Raw genomic sequence first — 18,738 nt, forward strand, 5'->3', positions numbered from 1 at the left:
AACCCCTCCTCATTTTTGTCGCCCTTTTCTGAACCTTTTCCAAGGCCTAGAGGTCTTTTTTGAGAGGCGGTGACCACATCTGCACGCAGGATTCCAGATGTGGGAGTCCCACGGTTTTATGCAGAAGCAATAAGATATTCTCTGTCTCCTTCTCTCTCCCTTTTTGAATGATTCTGACCCTGCTCTCAGGTGACTTCTAAACAGCCAGACACACAAGGGAAGGCAGGCACTGAGCGGTGGCTCAGAGGGATGGCCTAGCGAGGACTCGCCAACTCCATCACTGGCCCAGGAAGAGTAGCCCTGCTCAGGACCGTCTCTCATGGTTCTGGGGGCAGGGAGCAAGTCTGGTGTAGAGCGGTAGGTGGGGGAGACTCCGGGAGTTCTGTCCCTCCTGTTTGTGCTGAGAGCGAAACATGAGGGCCTCAGGGTGACTGAGTATCAGGCTCTCTATGCAACAAGCATCCTGGATAAATAATCCTCTCTCCACAGGGAGCTCCACACCCTGCTGGCTGCAATCACCTGTAAACCCTGCTGTGGATAGCAGGGCTCCAGCCAGGGCTCCCTTGTTCCGCTGGGCCAGGGATCATGCGTGTGTGTGCGAGTGCGTGTGTCATGCTAGCAAAATGCGTTCCCGGTGTGGCGCCCGCGGGGAAAGCCTGCAGCCTCAGCGCAGACACACCCTGTGATAGCCGGCACAGCTCTGCTCACCGCACGCACGGAGCGCAGGTGGGAGCAGACGCCCCACGCCGTGGGGCTGTTCAGCACCAGGGTCCCATGACTCGGGCAATTCAAAACATCAGCGTTTTCCCTTTCTAGCGTCTGTGCTCTGGGGGAGGGAGGGTTGACGGGGAGAGAGCCAGTCCCCCTCTTCCCCATCCATTCCTCTCCACCCCCCAACGCAAAGCTGCTTTCAGAAGAGTCCTGTGTTTTCTAAACTGGCTCCCCTATGAGTCAGGTCCCCTTCCTTGCTCAGAGCATCGGATTCCTCCCCCAGGGGCCCCACCCCACATCAGGACTTTCATCAGCAGGCCAAGAGAGCTCTGGGTGGTGGAGCAGCCTAGGGCACATTCCAGGGCTGCTTCTTTCCTCCCCTCCCTCAGACCACACATGGCTGAGCTGTTCTCCCTGGAGAGGCCATAAGGCAGATCCAGCTGCTGGAGGAGTGTCCATGGGGTGAGGGATCTGGGCTGAGAGAGCCTGGAATGAACCTGACTTTGCATCTTGCCTCCCCCCTCTTTGATACAAACTGGATCCCTCCCTACCTATGCAATGCAGCCACATCTGGGGTGGAGCCAAGGACAGCCACAGAGCTGAAATGGAATGCCTGATGATAATATATGGTTCGGAGCACTGGATGTGACTTAGCCAGTGACAGGAAGTGAGTGCCTATTGGGGTTTGGTCAGAGGGTGGGAATAGGTCTTAGCCCTACCTGTGACCTCGTTAATTCTCTTCCCCAGGTGGGCAAAAGCAAGATGGATCGAGCCGGACTCTAGGATAAAAAAAGGAGGAGAGGTTTGGAGAAGGTGGTTCTGGGAGGCTGGTGGGCCCATAGTCTGGGTTTACTGCTGAGCTCTGAGCCAGAGAGAATACAGCCTAAGGAGAAATGGGAACGTCTCCTAGGCAAAGGAGGAAAGACTCCAGCGAGGATAGTCTGGGAGAGACTGCTCATCCAGCACTCTGGGATGGAAGAAACCCTGACCTGGCAGAAGATGCCAGAGCAGAGGGAGAAGTTTTGAATGTGATGGATTTTGCTTTGAAACGTTGAGGCTTGAATGATGGTAGGAAACCAGCCCCATGCTGGTTTATTTCTGAGACCATCAGAGGGAAACTGAGGCAGGACTGGGGCAGAGCCACCCTCCACCAGGAGGGGCTTTATTTCCATAACCAAATGATTATCATCCCTGAGACACAACTTAAATAAAGATTGTAATGCTTTTTTGTTGAAATAGCTTGCCTTGTAAGAAAAAAACCAGTAAAAATAGCTTATAGGAATGTATTTATGACCACAGACATTCCTGGAGAATAGACATATTATTCTATGTTTAGAAGGGTTTTATATTTTTTATAAAGGTAACAAGACAGGTCATAGCTTTCTAAATGTTTAAAGTTGTGGGTTTTTTAAAGAGAAACACACTGTCCATTTGCTTTTCAGAGTTTTGCCTAAATGAATTGACCAAAATACAAAAAAAACCCCAACCACACAAAACCTGCTCTTCTGAGTTATCACAAGTAAATTATAAAGAAAGCTTGAAGATGCCAGGGCCCCTATAAAAGTCACACTTGAGGCCTTTGTATAACAAAAGGAGTAAAGGGTATTACCTAGATGACATCCCTTTTATCGAAAAAGGGATGTAAATTATACATATCAAAATGGTAAATGAAGGCGGGATTTGAATTTCCCACACTTCATTTACATAATGACAGCCACAGCTTTTTTTTGAAAAGCCACTTTTTGAAAAACCCTGCAGGTAAGAGGGGCATCTTTTGAAATAAAATGCCCCCTTTTTGAAAGATCCTGTAATCCTCAAAAAATGAGGTTTGCGGGATCTTTCTAAAAGGGGCATTTATTTCGAAAGATCCCTGTCTTAACCGCGGTTGGTTGGTTTTTTCGAAAAGTGGTTTTTCGAAAAAAAAAAAGCCGCAGCCGCCATTATGTAAATGACGAGCGGGACATTTAAATCCTGCCTTCATTTACCATTTCGATATGTTCTCATTTACATCCCTTTTTCGATAAAAGGGATGTCATCTAGGCTTAGCCAAAATGTTCAAGAGAGACCAAACACCATAATTTTGGGACTACGGGACAGTCAGAAATTAGGCTGTTGCCTCTGGCCCAGTTATGTGAACAAGAAGCCCCCAACCCCTCTTCTCTGCTCAGTGGTGGATTAGCCACTGGGCCAATGGGGTTGAGCCCAGGCATCCTGGCCAATTGGGGACTCCCCTGTGCCTGCTCCTTCCACTCGTCTGGTGCTCCTGCTGAGGAGTGGAATTGGCGCGCTCCTTATACCTGCCTGGCATCCCTGTGGGGGAAGCCCTGGCACCAGCGTTCCCTCTAAGCTCAGGGCTCCGTGTATGGAGCTGACTGCCTGGGCGGCGCTGATTAATCACCTGTGAAGCTGGGCTGTCATGCAGCTTAGAGGGAACACTGCCGGGTACCCCTAACCCCACTCTCCAGCAGGAACGCCAGGTGGCTGGGGGAAGCCCTTGCACCAGGATTCCCTCTAAGGTGCACGCCTGTGTGGGTGCTCACCAAAAAATTCAGTCCTGCCCACCACCTCAGCAGAGGTGGGGACATGTGGCTAGTGACTGTCCCACCCCAGGAACAGCTGGGTAGCCACCACACAGCAGCTGGGAGCTGGAGCCTAGGCTGTGGTACTAAAAATAGTACCAGCTGTGGTCCCAGCCCTAGCAGCCTACACACAGCCGCAGCCCCAGCTGTAGTTCTAAAAATAGTACTGCAGTCCTGGCCCCAGCCACGCCCTGGGAGCAACAGGTTGCATGGCAGCTGCTACCGTCCGGACCGCTGTACTAAAAATAGTAACACAGTCCGGGCCCCAGCAGCGCCACACAGCCATGGCCCCAGCTGCTCCCATGGTGCTAAAAATAGCATCACGGCCCCACTCGGGTGCAGCCATCACACAGCCCAGGCAGAGTGGGAGTCGTGGGCTGCAGCGGGTCTGCTAGGGAGGGTCCCTGACAGCATTGGGGGTCAGCGTGGCGGGGGCGATGCTCCGGCAGCCGGAGGGCTGCACCGGCAGGCCACGTGGCAGGGAAGGGGGCTACCCCGTATGTCGCAGCTGGAGCCAGGTGAGGATGTGCACCCTGCACGCATGACGTCAATATTGGTGCACAAGACAAAACTCACACTGCTCACGGATGGAAAATCTTAGAGGGAACATGGCCCTGCACCCTGCCCCATTTCCTTGGCAGGAGCACTGCGGGGGAGGGGACTACAGGCAGAATGGGCCCCATTTGCTTTGACCCAGAGCCCCACAAACCCGCATTCCACCTCTGGCTCATTCCCTCTCCTCATGTCTTGATTTTTTCCCTCTCCGTTTAAAACTGACACCTTTTCATGTTCTTTTGCTAAATGTTTTCAAATATAAACTTTGAAAAGTTAAACATGTGATGCAGGACTGGGAGATAAAAGAGCTGGCCTGGATTTGAGGGGAATATTGATAACTGACTGCAATCTTTTGGCAGACAATGCAGTTGTGGAGAAAATGGATAAAGAAGAGTTATTTACTCCTTTCTATATCACAAGCTCTAGGGTCAGCAAATGAAATTAATAGATAGTAGGCTTAAAACAAACAAAAGGAAGTTTTTCTTCTCACAATGCACAGTCAATCTGTGGAACTCCTCGCCAGCGGATGTTGTGAAGGCCAAGAGTATAACAGTGATAGAAATGTAGCCGTGTTAGTCTGGTGTAGCTGAAACAAAATACAGGACTGTGTAGCACTTTAAAGACTAACAAGATGGTTTAAGAGTATAACAGTGTTCAAAAAAAGAGCTAGATAAACTCATGGAGAGTGCCACAAAATTACTCGTTCATGGAGGAAAGGTCCCTCAATGGCTATTAGTCATTCCTTCTGGGGCATCTGGCATTGGCCACTGTCGGAAGACAAGATACTGGGCTAGATAGACCTTTGGTCTGACCCAGTATGGCCATTCTTATGTAGCTGTGTCAGTCTCAGGATGTTACAAAGACAAGGTGGGTGAGGTAATATCTTTTATTGGACCAGCTGCTGCTGGTGAGAGAGATAAGATTTTGAGCCGCACAGAGCTCTTCGGGACTGGAAGTCTTTCTCACTCCCCTTCCAGGATTGTCCTGGAGTTGCCAGAAACTAAAGGTTAATCTCTAATTAAAGACTGTCATGCGAGGAAACCTCCAGGAACACGTCCAACCAAAATTGGCAACCCCTGTCACCAAGGGATATTGGTCCAATAAAAGATATTGCCTTGCCCACCTTGTCTCGCTGAAATCTTTTGAGGCAAAACCATTTTGTAGGTACCCCTTTGCTATCGAGTATTTGTCATTGTGATGGGGTGTGCATACATGGCCCTGAAAGTGCTGTGGTTAAAATCCTGTGGGTGGAGGAAGTCCCGCCCCTTCACCCAGACTGGGCATGCTCCAAGCGCTGGAGCAGTATAAAAGGCAGCAGAACGGCTGAGTCTGGGCTGGTCACTGATGGAGAAGGACCTTTGGCTGGAGCTGCCCCAGCCAATGACCCAGGCAGAAGGAGATAGAGCCCCAGGAGACTGTTGTCACACAGCTGCCGAGCAACCCCAGGGAGAAGCAGCTGCAGAGGAAAAGGAAGACGCAAACTATTCATAGGATGCCATCACACCTGTGTTGGTAGGGAGTGACCCAGGAAGGGTGCAGGAGCAGCCTCTCCCACCTAGGCAGGGTCAGATAAAGGCATGGGCTAGCCGGGCAGCTGCCCGGAATGCCAACCTATGGGGGGGTGCCTGATGGCAGCTGTAAGGGGCATGCAGCGCCCCTTATAGTTGCCATCAGGCACTGTGTGCCCGGCTCCCAGATTACGGGCTGCAGCAGCTCCCAGTGGCCACCCTGCAGTGGCTGACCGGGGCGGGGGCCGCGTTAACCCCCGCAGTGCTGGCCAGCAGCGCCCTTCCCCCTGCGACTGTGGGGCCCTGCATGGCTAGGCTCGGGCAGCCCCAAGCTGCGTGCCAGCGGTGGTAGCCGGGCCAGGCACGTGTCCAGCTGCTGCCAGCTCTGCATGCCCTCTCCCATGCACCGGACGGGGGCAGGGCCACACATGCGCCCTCCCCCAATCTGGGGAGCAATTAAACTATCTGCCCAGGGCGCCAGAATGGAGCGGTCTGGCCCTGCACCTAGGTAAACTCAGTGTGTTTTGGCTGGATTTCCCCACTGAGGCAGTGGTGGACTGCTCCGCCACTCACAGGGCCCTGGGTTGGGACCCGGTGGAGTAGAGACTCGGGTCCCCCTACCGGGGTGATTAGCCCCAACATATTGACTTGGGCTACCCAGCTGTACTACCCTGGACTAACAGTCGGGGTTACAGCCAATGAAAGAGACTGCCGACGATACAGCGGCTGACCAGGTAGCGTCCACGCTCTCATGTAACCGCCCCCAAGAGATGGGGTGAGCCTACTCTGGGACAGTCCTGCAGAAAGTCCTCCCTCATGAGGCGCTAGTAACTCCCCCCCCCTTAATGGAAATACGATGACCAAAAAGATGGGGGAAGGACACGCCTGGAGGCGTTTTGTAGCTGTCCCTGCCAAGTAGCAATTCCATTTTAAAAATGTTCATCATTGCGCTCCTGGCGCCCTCAAGAATTATTTTTCTGGTTTTGCTTGAATCCGAGCTGTCACCGTCAAAAGCTTTGCAGCGTTAAATAATACAAGCCAGTGGAGGAGCGGCCTGAGAAATGACTGAAAACAGAGGTACAGAGGTGTTAGGATGACTAATCCCCCAATGCAGAAGGCCTGGGGGGACAGAAAAAGGCTCAGCTGAAGTGGAGAGAGAGAAAGATTTGAAGAAAAAGGTGGGGGCAGGGAGGTGAGAGGTTTGAGGCATCTTTGCAATGACCAGAGGTCCAATTATCAACATTCCTAACCCAGGGGCACTTGTCAGTGGAACAGGCTGTCTGTGTGCCTTTTGTTGTTAATCTGTCACCTTAACGATGGGGGTAAGATCTAAAAATACGCAACTCAGTGTGCACCCCTATTCCCTTTTCACAACAACCTTCCTCCTGCCAGAACAGGGGGGCCGACAGAACTGGGCAAGGTGGGTCTAGCTACCACCGTAGTAGCAGTGGCCAGGAGCCCGGGGCAACGGCCCCTTTTGCCCCACCTTGTCAGTGCCTGTGGGGCAGTGGTCTGGGGCAGGTCGACATTTCTCCTTACCTAGGGAGGAAATCCAAAGCAGGTTTGAAGCACCGTCCCTAAACAATTGGCTACGGAATTTCTGCACGAACCTCTTAGGGAAGAATTTGAAGCGGCCTGTTGATTGGAGACAGAAGCACTTGAATTTCGACCCTCCTGGAGATGAAGGGGCTGACTCTCCTATAGCCCGACGTTCTCGTTAGGCAGGAAAACGGACTCTAAGGGGGAAAGCGCCTGGCTCTGCTCATGCGGAGCGTGGCAACTCGGCGGAACTCAGCCGCGGTGGGCGGCCGCAAAAGGGGATCTGGGCACGGGAACAGGCTGTGCAGTAAATGTTCTGGCTGGAAGGACAACGGGGAGCCGGCCAGCCCTCCGCAGTGCTGGTTCTTGGGGAAGGTGGCATGGCTGTGGGCCGGACCTTTGTGGCCGGCTAGCGCCAGGCACGTGATGATCGGTGAAAGGAGCCTTATGGGGCAAACAGAAAGTGCAGGGGCCTTTGCCCAGTGGGATATGGGGGCTGATCACGGGGCCTGCGCTGGCCAAGGGCGCATTCAGCACTTTCTGAGCAAGCTTTGGCACTGGGCTGGGGGCTCCCTGTTCCCCCCCCCCCACACTGAGCTGGGGGCTCCCTGTTCCCCCCCCCCTGCACACTGAGCTGGGGGCTCCCTGTTCCCCCCCCCACTGAGCTGGGGGCTCCCTGTTCCCCCCCCCGCACACTGAGCTGGGGGCTCCCTATCCCCCCCCCACACTGAGCTGGGGGCTCCCTGTTCCCCCCCCCCCGCACACTGAGCTGGGGGCTCCCTGTTCCCCCCCCCGCACACTGAGCTGGGGTCTCCCTGTCCCCCCCCCCACACTGAGCTGGGGGCTCCCTGTTCCCCCCCCCGCACACTGAGCTGGGGTCTCCCTGTCCCCCCCCCCACACTGAGCTGGGGGCTCCCTGTTCCCCCCCCCGCACACTGAGCTGGGGGCTCCCTGTTCCCCCCCCGCACACTGAGCTGGGGGCTCCCTGTTCCCCCCCCCGCACACTGAGCTGGGGGCTCCCTGTTCCCCCCCCCACACTGAGCTGGGGTCTCCCTGTCCCCCCCCCCCCACTGAGCTGGGGGCTCCCTGTTCCCCCCCCCGCACACTGAGCTGGGGGCTCCCTGTTCCCCCCCCCACACTGAGCTGGGGGCTCCCTGTCCCCCCCACACTGAGCTGGGGGCTCCCTATCCCCCCCCGCACACTGAGCCCCCCCCCCCCCCACACTGAGCTGGGGGCTCCCTGTTCCCCCCCCCGCACACTGAGCTGGGGGCTCCCTGTTCCCCCCCCCACACTGAGCTGGGGGCTCCCTGTCCCCCCCACACTGAGCTGGGGGCTCCCTGTTCCCCCCCCGCACACTGAGCTGGGGGCTCCCTGTCCCCCCCCCACACTGAGCTGGGGGCTCCCTGTTCCCCCCCCCCCACACTGAGCTGGGGGCTCCCTGTTCCCCCCCCCCCCACACTGAGCTGGGGGCTCCCTATTCCCCCCCCCCCCCCCACTGAGCTGGGGGCTCCCTATCCCCCCCCCCCCCCACTGAGCTGGGGGCTCCCTGTTCCCCCCCCCCCCCCCCCCCCCCCCCACTGAGCTGGGGGGAGGGGTCAGAAGCAGCCCGCGGAATTTTCCACTCCCGGGCGGGCCCAGCGCGGGTCCCGCCTCCATCCCGGCATGCAATGCGGATCCAAGATGGCGGCCCCCATGCAGCGGGGCCTGGCTCGCCTGCTGCTGCCGCTCGCCCGGGGCCTGCAGGTGGAGATGGGGGGAGGAGCAGTGTGGGGGGGTAGGGCGTGGAGTGGGGGGGCAGTGGGGGGGTAGGGCGTGGGGGGGGGCAGTGGGGGGCGGGCTGTGGGGGGAGCAGTGTGGGGGGGTAGGGCGTGGAGTGGGGGGGCAGTGGGGGGTAGGGCTGTGGAGTGGGGGCGGGCTGTGGGGGGAGCAGTGTGGGGGGGTAGGGCGTGGAGTGGGGGGAGCAGTGGGGGGGTAGGGCGTGGAGTGGGGGGGCGGGCTGTGGGGGGAGCAGTGTGGGGGGGTAGGGCGTGGAGTGGGGGGCAGTGGGGGCGGGCTGTGGGGGGGAGGGAGCAGTGTGGGGGGGTAGGGCGTGGAGTGGGGGGAGTAGTGTGGGGGAGGTGGGGGCAGGCTACAGGTTTTGGGGGGTTGCAACGGGAGCTGGGGGAGGAAGGTTGCAGGATTGGGGGGATGCAGAGTAAGCTGGGGGAGGCGGCAGGAGTTTGGGGGTGATGCAGTGTGAACTGGGGGAGCTTGAGGGGGGACGGTGATTGGGGGGAGGCTGCTACGACAGCTGAATGAATGACTCTGCTTTTCTTTAGGGTGTTGAGCCCTTACTCAGACTGACTCGGACCTCCCTGCTGGTCCCAGTGAGAAGCAAGAAGCGGCACGCTATCCCTCCTTCTGTCAATGCTAAGCACCTGACGGAGGAGGAGCACAAGTTGAAAGCCAGGGCTGCTGGCATTGTGATACCTTATGAGCCCCCAGAACGCCCCATCCATCTTGCTTGCACAGGTAGGCGCAGGAACAAAATGCTGGTGGTGCCTTCCAGCAGTAGGAGCAGGATGTGGGGTAGTGGGAGAGCTAGTGCTTGGTGAAGTGTGGGACCAGTAACTAACACACCTGGGACCTTCATCAGTCTAGTGCACTGGTTCAATAGGGGGCTGTTTGATTACACTCGATCCCTCTTTGTAGGGAGAGTAACCCTCATCCTCAATTTCTGCTTAGTGCTGCCGAATGGTGCCAAACTAATGGATCAAGGGTGACATAGAAGCTTTCACTCCCTCCTCCCCCTGGAAAAAGCCTTGCTCTGAAATGCAGTGACTGCCTCTGAGATTGAGAGGGGAACCCAGGCTCTCTGACCCATTCAAGGGGGCCAGTTATTGCCAGTTAGTGGAGTTTTTTGTATTGAGGAACCTGGATTGAGACCCACCAAATACGTCACACGGGCCCACTCAAGTGCCAATAGCTGGTAATAACTTAAGGTCCAAACCTGTGCTGCTTTGGGGCCTGTGCCTAGCAGTGATTTGTTCCCACTGTCGCTTCTCTTAGCTTTTTATTGCCCTCTGTGCTTCCTTCAGGTTTTGTCTCTTCCTTCAGGTTTTGGGATAAAAGCCTATTTAAGGAATAAACAGGCCATCCAGTTTCTTACTTCTCCCTGATCATCTAGTGTTTCCCCTGTTGGTTCTCTTGAGACTTTCATGGGTTTTTTTAAGAACTTAACCTGTTGCCAGGGTGTTGATCTTTTCCTGATCTCTCTCTCTTTCTAATACAGCTGGAATTTTTGACCCCTATGTGCCTCCGGAGGGTGAGGCCCGCTTGTCCTCCCTGTCAAAGGAGGGGCTGAAGCAAAGAGCAGAGCAGCTGAAGCAGCGCGCGGTTTCACAATTAATGTATGTATTCCAGGGTTCCATTCAGGAGCTGCTTGGGTGTAGCAGCAATTCCACTGCAAATCCTTGCATGCAACTGGCTCTCGACTTTTTGCTGTACTGGCCTATATCAGTGCTGCTAATCTGTGATAATCTTAGGGGAGGCTGTGATTTACTCATCAGTATTTTCTGCTACCTCCTGACAGACCATGGCTCGATTCCTGGGGTTTTTTACACGTGTGTCCAGAGTCCCTCCCCGCCACAAACCTGTTCTAGGCACTGCATAGTGGGGATGCTCAAGTACGTTTTTTTGTAGATGTGTAACCACTGATATTTTCAGCAGTTACGTGTTTACACGCAGGGGGGCAGGTGGGGACCTGATGCTTGTCTTACATGGGTGTAGTGCGTGGTCTAGAATAACCAATAGCCACACAGCTTATCACATTGTAATAAAAGTCAGGCAATTCACCCTGTGATTAGTGCCGGGCGCTCACTCCCGTGACAGCCTCGTGTTTATATTTCCAGTCAGTGGTTTCACAAAGCTGGCTCCTCACCCAAGCACCAGCTCCTGCCTGCCCCCCCATCCCCAGCTGCTGTGTCTGTGGGAAGCAGTGTGGGGGTAGGCAGCTCTGCAGGAGCTGGTTCTCTATGTGTACCAGCTCTTGCCTGCCCCCCTCGCACACTGCCTCTGTTACACAATTGATACAAAGGTGTGGAGAGGAGGGGCTTGTCACTGTGCAGGTTAACCAATGAGCCCAGGTTTAGCGGTTAACCGTGTACACGTTAACATTCAGACTGTATAGACAGAATAAGAGACTGTCCCTGCCCGGAGGACTTAGGATCTAATTAGATCCTGGGAGCAGAAAAGAAGTTTTATCATTCCCCTTTTGGGGAACCAAGGCACAAGGATTAGGTGACTTGCCCATGGTTACACAGAGGGGTCAGTGGCAGAGTTGAAAATTCAACCTCAAACCTCCCCTTCCAGTAGCTTAACCACAAGGCTGTCTTTCCTCTCCACTTCCCTTCCATGTCCACGGCATCAGCTCGCTTGTGAAGTCACTGACTGGAAATATAAACACAAGCCTGTCGTGGGAGTGAGCACTGGGCACTAATCACAGGGCTTTTTTTGCAATGTGATGTGCTGTATGGTTGTTGGTTATTCTAGATCAGTGTTTCTCAACCTTTTTTTTTTTATAAAGTACCCCTTTAAGAAAAATTATAAGTTCCCCCAGTACCTACAGTTTTCAGACACACACACATTTTTTCTACCATTGCAACACATTTGTTTAAACAACTTAAATGTAGCCGGGCGGGCGATGACATTTTTGGGTGTAAAAAATACAAAAATAATAACGTGCTGTAAAACTTAAAACAAAAATTCAGTTTTCTCCAAATTTGAGTTGTGTTGACGTACCCCCCAGACTTCTCTCGAGTACCCCAAAGGGTACTCGCACCACTGGTTGAGAAACACTGTTCTAGACCACACACTACACCCACTGAATAGCTTTATCGTGGGCACAAGGAGATTGTGTCATGAGAGACTCCATGGAGGATGGGATTAAGGCAAGTGAAGCTGCCTTGATCTTCTGAAGGGTGTTTTCTAAATTGTTCTTCTCTGTAAACTACTGAACACTGAAGGGCATGAGAGCAACATTTCTTATCTTTGCCATTACAGGATTCGGAAGATAAAAAATTATGTTCCTAACTTCAACACTAAAACTTTCCCCGAGAAAGCCCAGGAGATATTCATTGAAGCTCACAATTGCCTGGCAAAGTAAGAGTGGTTCTTTCCTGTGTTGTGGTTTTTCAGGGCTTTCCCTTTGCCCCGCTTAGGTGCCATATTCTTTCTTCCTCTCTCTTTAGTAGACTCTCTCTGTTTCTCAGAAACTTTTTCCTTCTGCTGCCTCCTTGAAAAGGCCGTGGTTGAGATACCACAGGTCAATGCTCCTTTAATTCCGGCTGACGAGGACAGCAAGAAAGAAGAGGCAGCAAATACATTTGGGGGCCTGATTTCCAGATGTGTCGAGCCTCTGCCGCGCTTGCTGGTATCGCTGGAAACGTGAACACTCGGCAGTTCTGGAAATCAGGCACCAAGGGGTTGTTTTGACCCGAAGTGTTGCTCCAATTTTCATCCTTTTCCAGTGATGAGACCAAGCACGTTTCCAAAGTGCATTTGGCTTAGTTACAGTTATACACATGGCTAGTTGAGCCAGATTCGGGTTCCTGGGGGAGTCGTGCTGTTAAATTGTCATTGCTGCCTTTGAGGCCTGATTCCATGTGGGCTCTGTCGTTCATCTGAAATCCCAGCTCAGCCCTTTGCATTTTGCCAGTGGATTTGATACAACATGTGGGGGAAGAAGAGCTTCTTAGGTGGAGTCTTTTCACCACGTGCCGCTGAGTAACGTAGTGTATTTTCACTTTACAGTTTCAACAAGCTGAAACTTCACTCCTTGGTCACGGAACGCAGCTACCCGGTAAATATTTCTCTGGAGTCAGCATGTCCTTTAAAAACCACTCAAGGGCTAGGCGATCAGCTGTCCCCTTTCTTGGCACTCGGAGAAATGAGGCAGAGTACAAGTCCAGCTGGCTCTTTGTAGCATACATTCCATGTTTATCTCGGGGCAGAAGAGAAGTGTTTTATAAACACACAAGTTTGGGATCTGACTGGAACCCAAGCGATGCTGCTTTGTGCCACTAGAATTCGATCGGCCTTTTAGCGAACAATGAGCATTATTTTTGTAGGCTCTCCCTCTTGGGCGTGCTCCCCGCCTTGGAGGGAATACCAAACTCCCCTGTTGATCTCTGCAGCCACGGAATCAGGCCTCACAAGAGCCCCTTGGGTTTGGTTGCAGTCTCTAACCAAGATCCCTGTTAGTAGAGTCGAAGGCAGTAAACAAAGCCATGTTAATTTCTCTTGTGTTGGAAACATCAGGGAGGCGGATGCTAGAAATGCCTGGAAAGGTCGCCCGAGAGCAACCTTGTTTGCGTTTCCCCGAGATACTGTGAAAATGGTGCTAAGGAGACGTGCAAACTAAACCGTGTCTTTGAGTCCCTTTGTATTGAGGAAGGGGCAACACTGGCAGGATTCGTGGAAAGCTGAGAGCCCGTTAGAGTGTTCTGTAGCTGTGCTCAGTGGGCCTGGGGTTAACCCCTCATGTTCTGCACCTCTCACCATTGCTCCACATGGCTACACTCACTCATGCATGCAGAGCGCCTCTCTCCCTGGTGACCAATTACTCATCATGTTGCTAAGCGATCCCGTTTGCTCCCTAGGAAATGGTGCGCGGGAACAGGTACAATACCATCCGCTGGAGCTTTGTGGAGTCATTGGAGCCTCCCAGGGTGGTTCAGGTTCGGTGCTCGGATATGGTGAACAAGGGCAACCTGTACGGGCAGGTGACGGTCTTTATGCACACCCGGCAGGTACAGTCTCTGTCTGCGTGGTGTCGCGCCGCCAGTCTTGCGTGGTGTCACATAACCAGTGTCACGGTTCTCCCTGCAGACCTTGGCGATCTACGACCGGTTTGGGCGCCTGATGTACGGCGGGGAGCAGGTGCCAAAGGATGTCTTGGAGTACATCGTGTTCGAGAGGCACCTGGTGAACCCGTATGGCTCTTGGCGGATACACGGCAAGATAGTGCCAGCCTGGGCACCCCCAAAGGACCCCATTATCAAGGTGACATATCTGAGAACTGGCTGCTTCATAGACTCTGTGATACGTCTGCCAAACGACCCCTATGCCCCAAGTCCAAACGACCCCTATGTCCCAAGTCCTGCACTCTCAAGCTGCTCTTTCAGGATCGTGGCAGCTTCATTGCTCACGGCATTTCTTGCCGCTTCTGGAGGCTCTCCTGTGCCATTCTCTGCAATTTGGATATGGCCAAGTAGCTTCTGCAGCACTTCGGGCAGAGAACAATACATGGGGTTTCGGTGTAGTTGAACTACAACTAGTTGGGACGGGGGACTAGGCGCTTTGGGGGTTAAATGGCATTGGAGACACTGGGAAAGGGATTGGATAAAACACAGGACATCTGGGATTCTAGTCCTGCCTCTGCCACAGACAATGGGGTGTGTCACTTACTTTCCCTGTCTGCGAAATGGGTGTAATGCTGACTGCCCCCAATAAGCAGTTACGGTTTGTGAAGTATTTGAGGGATTCAGCCGGAGAACTCTACAGACACATTATTATTATTGTCCCAAGAGCTGATAAGGGGAGGTTGCCCCCTTTTGGCCATTTATACCCCTGGGCTTGCTGCTGGTACATGTGATCAGGCAGAGAAGTGCATGGGCTATTGTTCCTTGGCCAGTCATCCATACCGCAAACAGGTTCCTGCTAAGGCCTGTCGGCGAGACAAGACACGTGGTGCAGATGTTCCCTCCCCTCTTGTCCCATCCATCCCCTTTCCTACTCGAGGGCTGGGCGCCTTTGTAGCCTGAGAGGGTGTTTCTCTACAGAGCTGCTCTGCAGCCAGCCCAGTGGCAAGCTCATTGGGGTCTTGTTCTTTCAGACGGTGATGCTCCCTGGCCCCACCCTGGACCCCTCTCAAGAATTCGATGAGATCCAGCATGAAATTCCAAAGCCCAATCGGACGCAGTACAAATAACGCCGGGCGGGAGGGGCGGCGACACGGAGAAAGCAACAGACTGGAGATGTGACGGTTCTTTGGTTGTGATCCGCAAGCAGTGTGACAGCAGGTTCTGTTCCAGCTGAGCACAGACACCACTAGAGATGTCTGGGTGGGGAAACTTACCAGCAGAAGACTGCCCGGCACGGTTTGGCTCTTCCCCCACCACACAGCATCCTTTGTGCCGGCCTCCAAACTCCGTCCGGTTTGCTTTGGAGACCAGCCATCCCACATCTTCAGGAGTGCACATTAAGTGACCCTCAGTTCAGGGACCTGCGTCCCTGCTTCCCAGGGCACGGGTGTGTCTATGGGTGAGGAATGTGAGGCGCAGTCTATATAAAGCATTCCTGCCCCCTTCATCTGCACTGTAAGCATAGCTTTTCTAGCCCTGGTCTTTATTTTTTTTCCCTTCACTTAGTGGCTGGTGCCTGCTCCTGGACTCTGAACTCCCTGTTTTCCTTCCTCTTCCGCTCCTGTTCCCCTACTAGGGATGGTAAAAGCGGTTAAGTAAGAAACCGTGTAACTGCTGAAAATCTTAGTAATTTACACAGTTACATGCTGTGGGCTCTGCCAGTATAAAGCTTTATACTGCCGAGTCTTCAGCGCATGGCGGCAGCTGGCTCCCCCCTGCAGCCAGCTTACTGGGAGCCGGCTCCCAGGGTATGTCTACACTAGCCCCCCAGTTCGAACTAGGGGGGCTTAATGTAGGCATTCGAAGTTACAAAGTTAAATATCCCGCGCTTGATTTGCATCTTCCCGGCCGGTCGCCATTTTTTGAAATGTACAAGTCCAGACTAACTGCCTCGGCAGGGACCCGGTATTTTGAATTAAAGCCCTAAATCGAACGACCTGTTAAACCTCCTTGCAGGAGAATAAAAGGCCCCACCAGCTCCGTTAGCTCCTCCCTTCCGTTTTGCTTTGGGTTGGTATTTGCAAGGGCAGCTTTGGGGAGCCGGTTGCCCTTTCTCTGCCTCAGTCTTGCTGCAGAGCCAGCGGGCTGGGTGCACTGGACGAGCGGGGGGAACGCGGCAGAGGGTCCTGTTTTGTAAGTAGAAACTGCCCTGTCCCCCTCCTGGGGAGCACAGCAAAGTAGGGTTAGTGCCTACAACCACCTAAGTCCCCACCCTCCTTGGCTTGCCGAAAGAGGCAGTGATGAGCAGGTGACTGGACGGAGGTCACGAGGTGCAGCCCTCGCTAGCGCACTGCTGGCGCCGAGCAATCACAGCAATCCCAGTCTGGAGGGAGCTGCGTTTTGAAACATACAGATGTTGGCAGATGGACAGAAGCTGCTCACTGCTGGGAAACCGGCGCCGATAGAAAATTGCCGTTGACAGTAGCGCTTGACGCTGTGCTGGGAGGTGCGGCACCCCGGCACCCGTGCCCCAGAGAGCTTGCAGCCTGAAGGATCAAACACAGCACAGTCTGGCGGCCTTAGAAACAAACACTTCTTACAAGCATCTAAGTGCCCCTCCCGCTTTCCCGGGGGAGCGACCCTCCGGCAGGAAACACTCCATTCCCGTCAGCTGCCCAGAGGCAGGCTTTGGAAGGTGCTTACACCACACGCTGCATGGCTGGACTCTTGGAGAAGCCAGTGGCCCTTTCCTGACCTGGCCTGGGGCTCGTTCCCTTAGCTGCTCCTAACAGCTCAGCTCTTTGTGGTCTAGCAAACACCTGCAGCCCTGGTCTGCTGCTGGCCGCCAAGAGCAATGGGATAGGAGAGCATTATTCCTGCTGCCTCAAAGGAGGTGTGATCCCAGCGGCTCCATGTGATGCCTGCAGTAAGAGACTCTTACCTAGTTATCAGAACGGCCAGACTGGATCGGCCCAAAGGCCCAGCCGGCCCAGTGTCCTGTCTGCCGACAGTGACCAATGCCAGGTATCCCACAGGGAATGAACAGAACCGTCAATCATCCAGTGAGCCCTCCCCGTCACCCACCTTCTGGCAGACCGACACCATTCCTGCCCATCCTGGCGAACAGCCATCCAGGGACCTGTTTTCCCATAATTCTTGACTGTCTCCAGCACATGGAGTATTTCTAAAACCGCCACCGAGGCCTTGCTCTCCATGGGGAGCAAAGCCACCAAGGGGCCTCGTTACGAATCCCTTTGGTTTTTGAACCCAAATATATCCCCATGCCTACCCCAAAAAATAGCACCTTCCAAGCAGCTTTCTGAGGCCAGTCGGGGCATACTGGGAAGTCGCTCTACAGCCCACACCACGTGCAAGCTGGGCGGGGAATGGCTGGCTAAGAAAAATTACCGCTTCAGACAGCTGCCTGCTTTGAGGCTGTAGTACAATAGAAAAGCAGATCCAAGTGCTTTCCCACCACTGGTTTTTATCCATAGCATTTGGCCGCTCAGTTAAAAGTGCCTGCTCCTGTCTTACTGGGATAGTTGAACGGGTTTGTGCTCATTGGGAGAAAGTCCGCGCTGACCCTCAACCCTGTGAGCCTGAGCTGTCCTCGCCCATATGCAGAATATGTGTTGCGTAGGGCTCCTGAAAATCTGGGGCACCGCTGGGTCTCAAGGTTCACCACCTGCCTCTTCCCATCCCTGTTCTGTGGCTCAGCTTCCTCCGGAGACGATCTAGTTGTGACGTAGTGGGGGTACTTGCTGGGCTGTGGTGACCCCTGCTGTCTGGAGCAAGACCCAGCAGGGAAAACCTCGCTAGGCAGAGGTAAGGCCAAACTGGTTGAACCAGTGGCCAGACACCCCCCATGGAGAGGAACAAAGGAAGGTGAATGCGGCCCTGGCTGGGGGGCAGGGCGGGAAGTGGGTTAGTTGGTTGGTGGCTGTCTGTGAGGATGGATGAGACAGCCTAGGGAGAGGAGCTGGAGTTTTAGGGGCCCAGTCTCCCCCATCTCAAGGGGGCCTGAGGCATCCTAGCCCAGTTCCTGTAACCAGATTCCATCTGTGCTGCGCTGTGCTGGAGGAGCAATAAACCACCCTCAATTCCACTGGCTGGTACAGTCTGTTTGTGCCATTTCGGGGTGCAGGAGACGGGGAACCCCCAACGTGCCGTCACACTAGTAAACTTCCAAGTGACAAAGCAGAACACTGAACCTGTGAAAGAGCCGTGCAAGAGGCCAGGAAAGTATTTCACAGGCATTTGCTAACCCCAGGTCTGTCCCGCCAGCTTCTAAATTTCCCGTGCCAGTCAACAGGACCCAAGTTGATTATTTTATGAGTGTGTTGCTGAAGATGATGAAACCACATCTCCAAAAAATTGCACCCCCCCCCCCCAGCTGCTGTCGGGCTCAGGGACACCAGTTTAACAGTACGGCGTAAGGCCCCGTACATCCTAAGGACGGCCCTGCTAACGGTGCAGTGAAACACACCATGCGCTGCGGTGTCTGCTCTGCCTGTAGTGCTCTTCCACTAACATTATTTAGCACCTAGAGGCCCCCATCCAATGGAAAGTGGTGCTGTAGAAATCCTGGTTACGTCTAGACTGGCATGATTTTCCGCAAATGCTTTTAACGGAAAAGTTTTTCCGTTAAAAGCATTTGTGGAAAAGAGCGTCTAGATTGGCACGGACGCTTTTCCGCAAAAGCACTTTTTGTGGAAAAGCGTCCATGGCCAATCTAGACGCGGTTTTGTGCAAGAAAGCCCCAATCGCCATTTTCACGATCGGGGCTTTTTTGCGCAAAACAATACCGTGTTGTCTACACTGGCCCTCTTGGGCAAAAGCATTTGCACAAGAGGGCTTTTGCCTGAATGGGAGCAGCATAGTATTTCTGCAAGAACACCGACAATCTTACATGAGATCGTCAATGTTCTTGCGGAAATTCAAGCGGCCAGTGTAGACAGCTGGCAAGGTTTTCCCGCTGCCTGTTGACCGTGTCTGCTGTTTTAG

At 54.0% G+C, this 18,738-nt stretch overlaps 1 protein-coding gene across 2 annotated transcripts; it reads left to right on the forward strand.

Annotated features, from left to right (window-relative positions):
- The first annotated feature begins 8,511 nt into the window (after nucleotides 1–8,511).
- On the forward strand, nucleotides 8,512–15,258 carry MRPL45 (mitochondrial ribosomal protein L45). 2 transcript variants are annotated; one of them, XM_075911230.2, is made up of 8 exons: nucleotides 8,512–8,635; nucleotides 9,211–9,403; nucleotides 10,164–10,281; nucleotides 11,933–12,031; nucleotides 12,683–12,731; nucleotides 13,531–13,680; nucleotides 13,760–13,933; nucleotides 14,766–15,258. In XM_075911230.2, exons 1-8 carry the CDS (start codon nucleotides 8,555–8,557, stop codon nucleotides 14,859–14,861), a joined length of 960 nt encoding a protein of 319 aa, XP_075767345.1. In that variant the 5' UTR covers nucleotides 8,512–8,554; the 3' UTR covers nucleotides 14,862–15,258. The 2 variants fall into 2 exon arrangements, with proteins under 2 accessions (XP_075767345.1, XP_089630107.1); XM_089773981.1 differs by lacking the exon at nucleotides 13,531–13,680.
- Nucleotides 15,259–18,738: the final 3,480 nt, after the last annotated feature.

The sequence above is a fragment of the Pelodiscus sinensis genome, chromosome 29 (assembly GCF_052426305.1).
Source record: "Pelodiscus sinensis isolate ZL-2025 chromosome 29, ASM5242630v1, whole genome shotgun sequence".
In the NCBI taxonomy this organism is placed as follows: Eukaryota; Metazoa; Chordata; order Testudines; family Trionychidae; genus Pelodiscus; species Pelodiscus sinensis.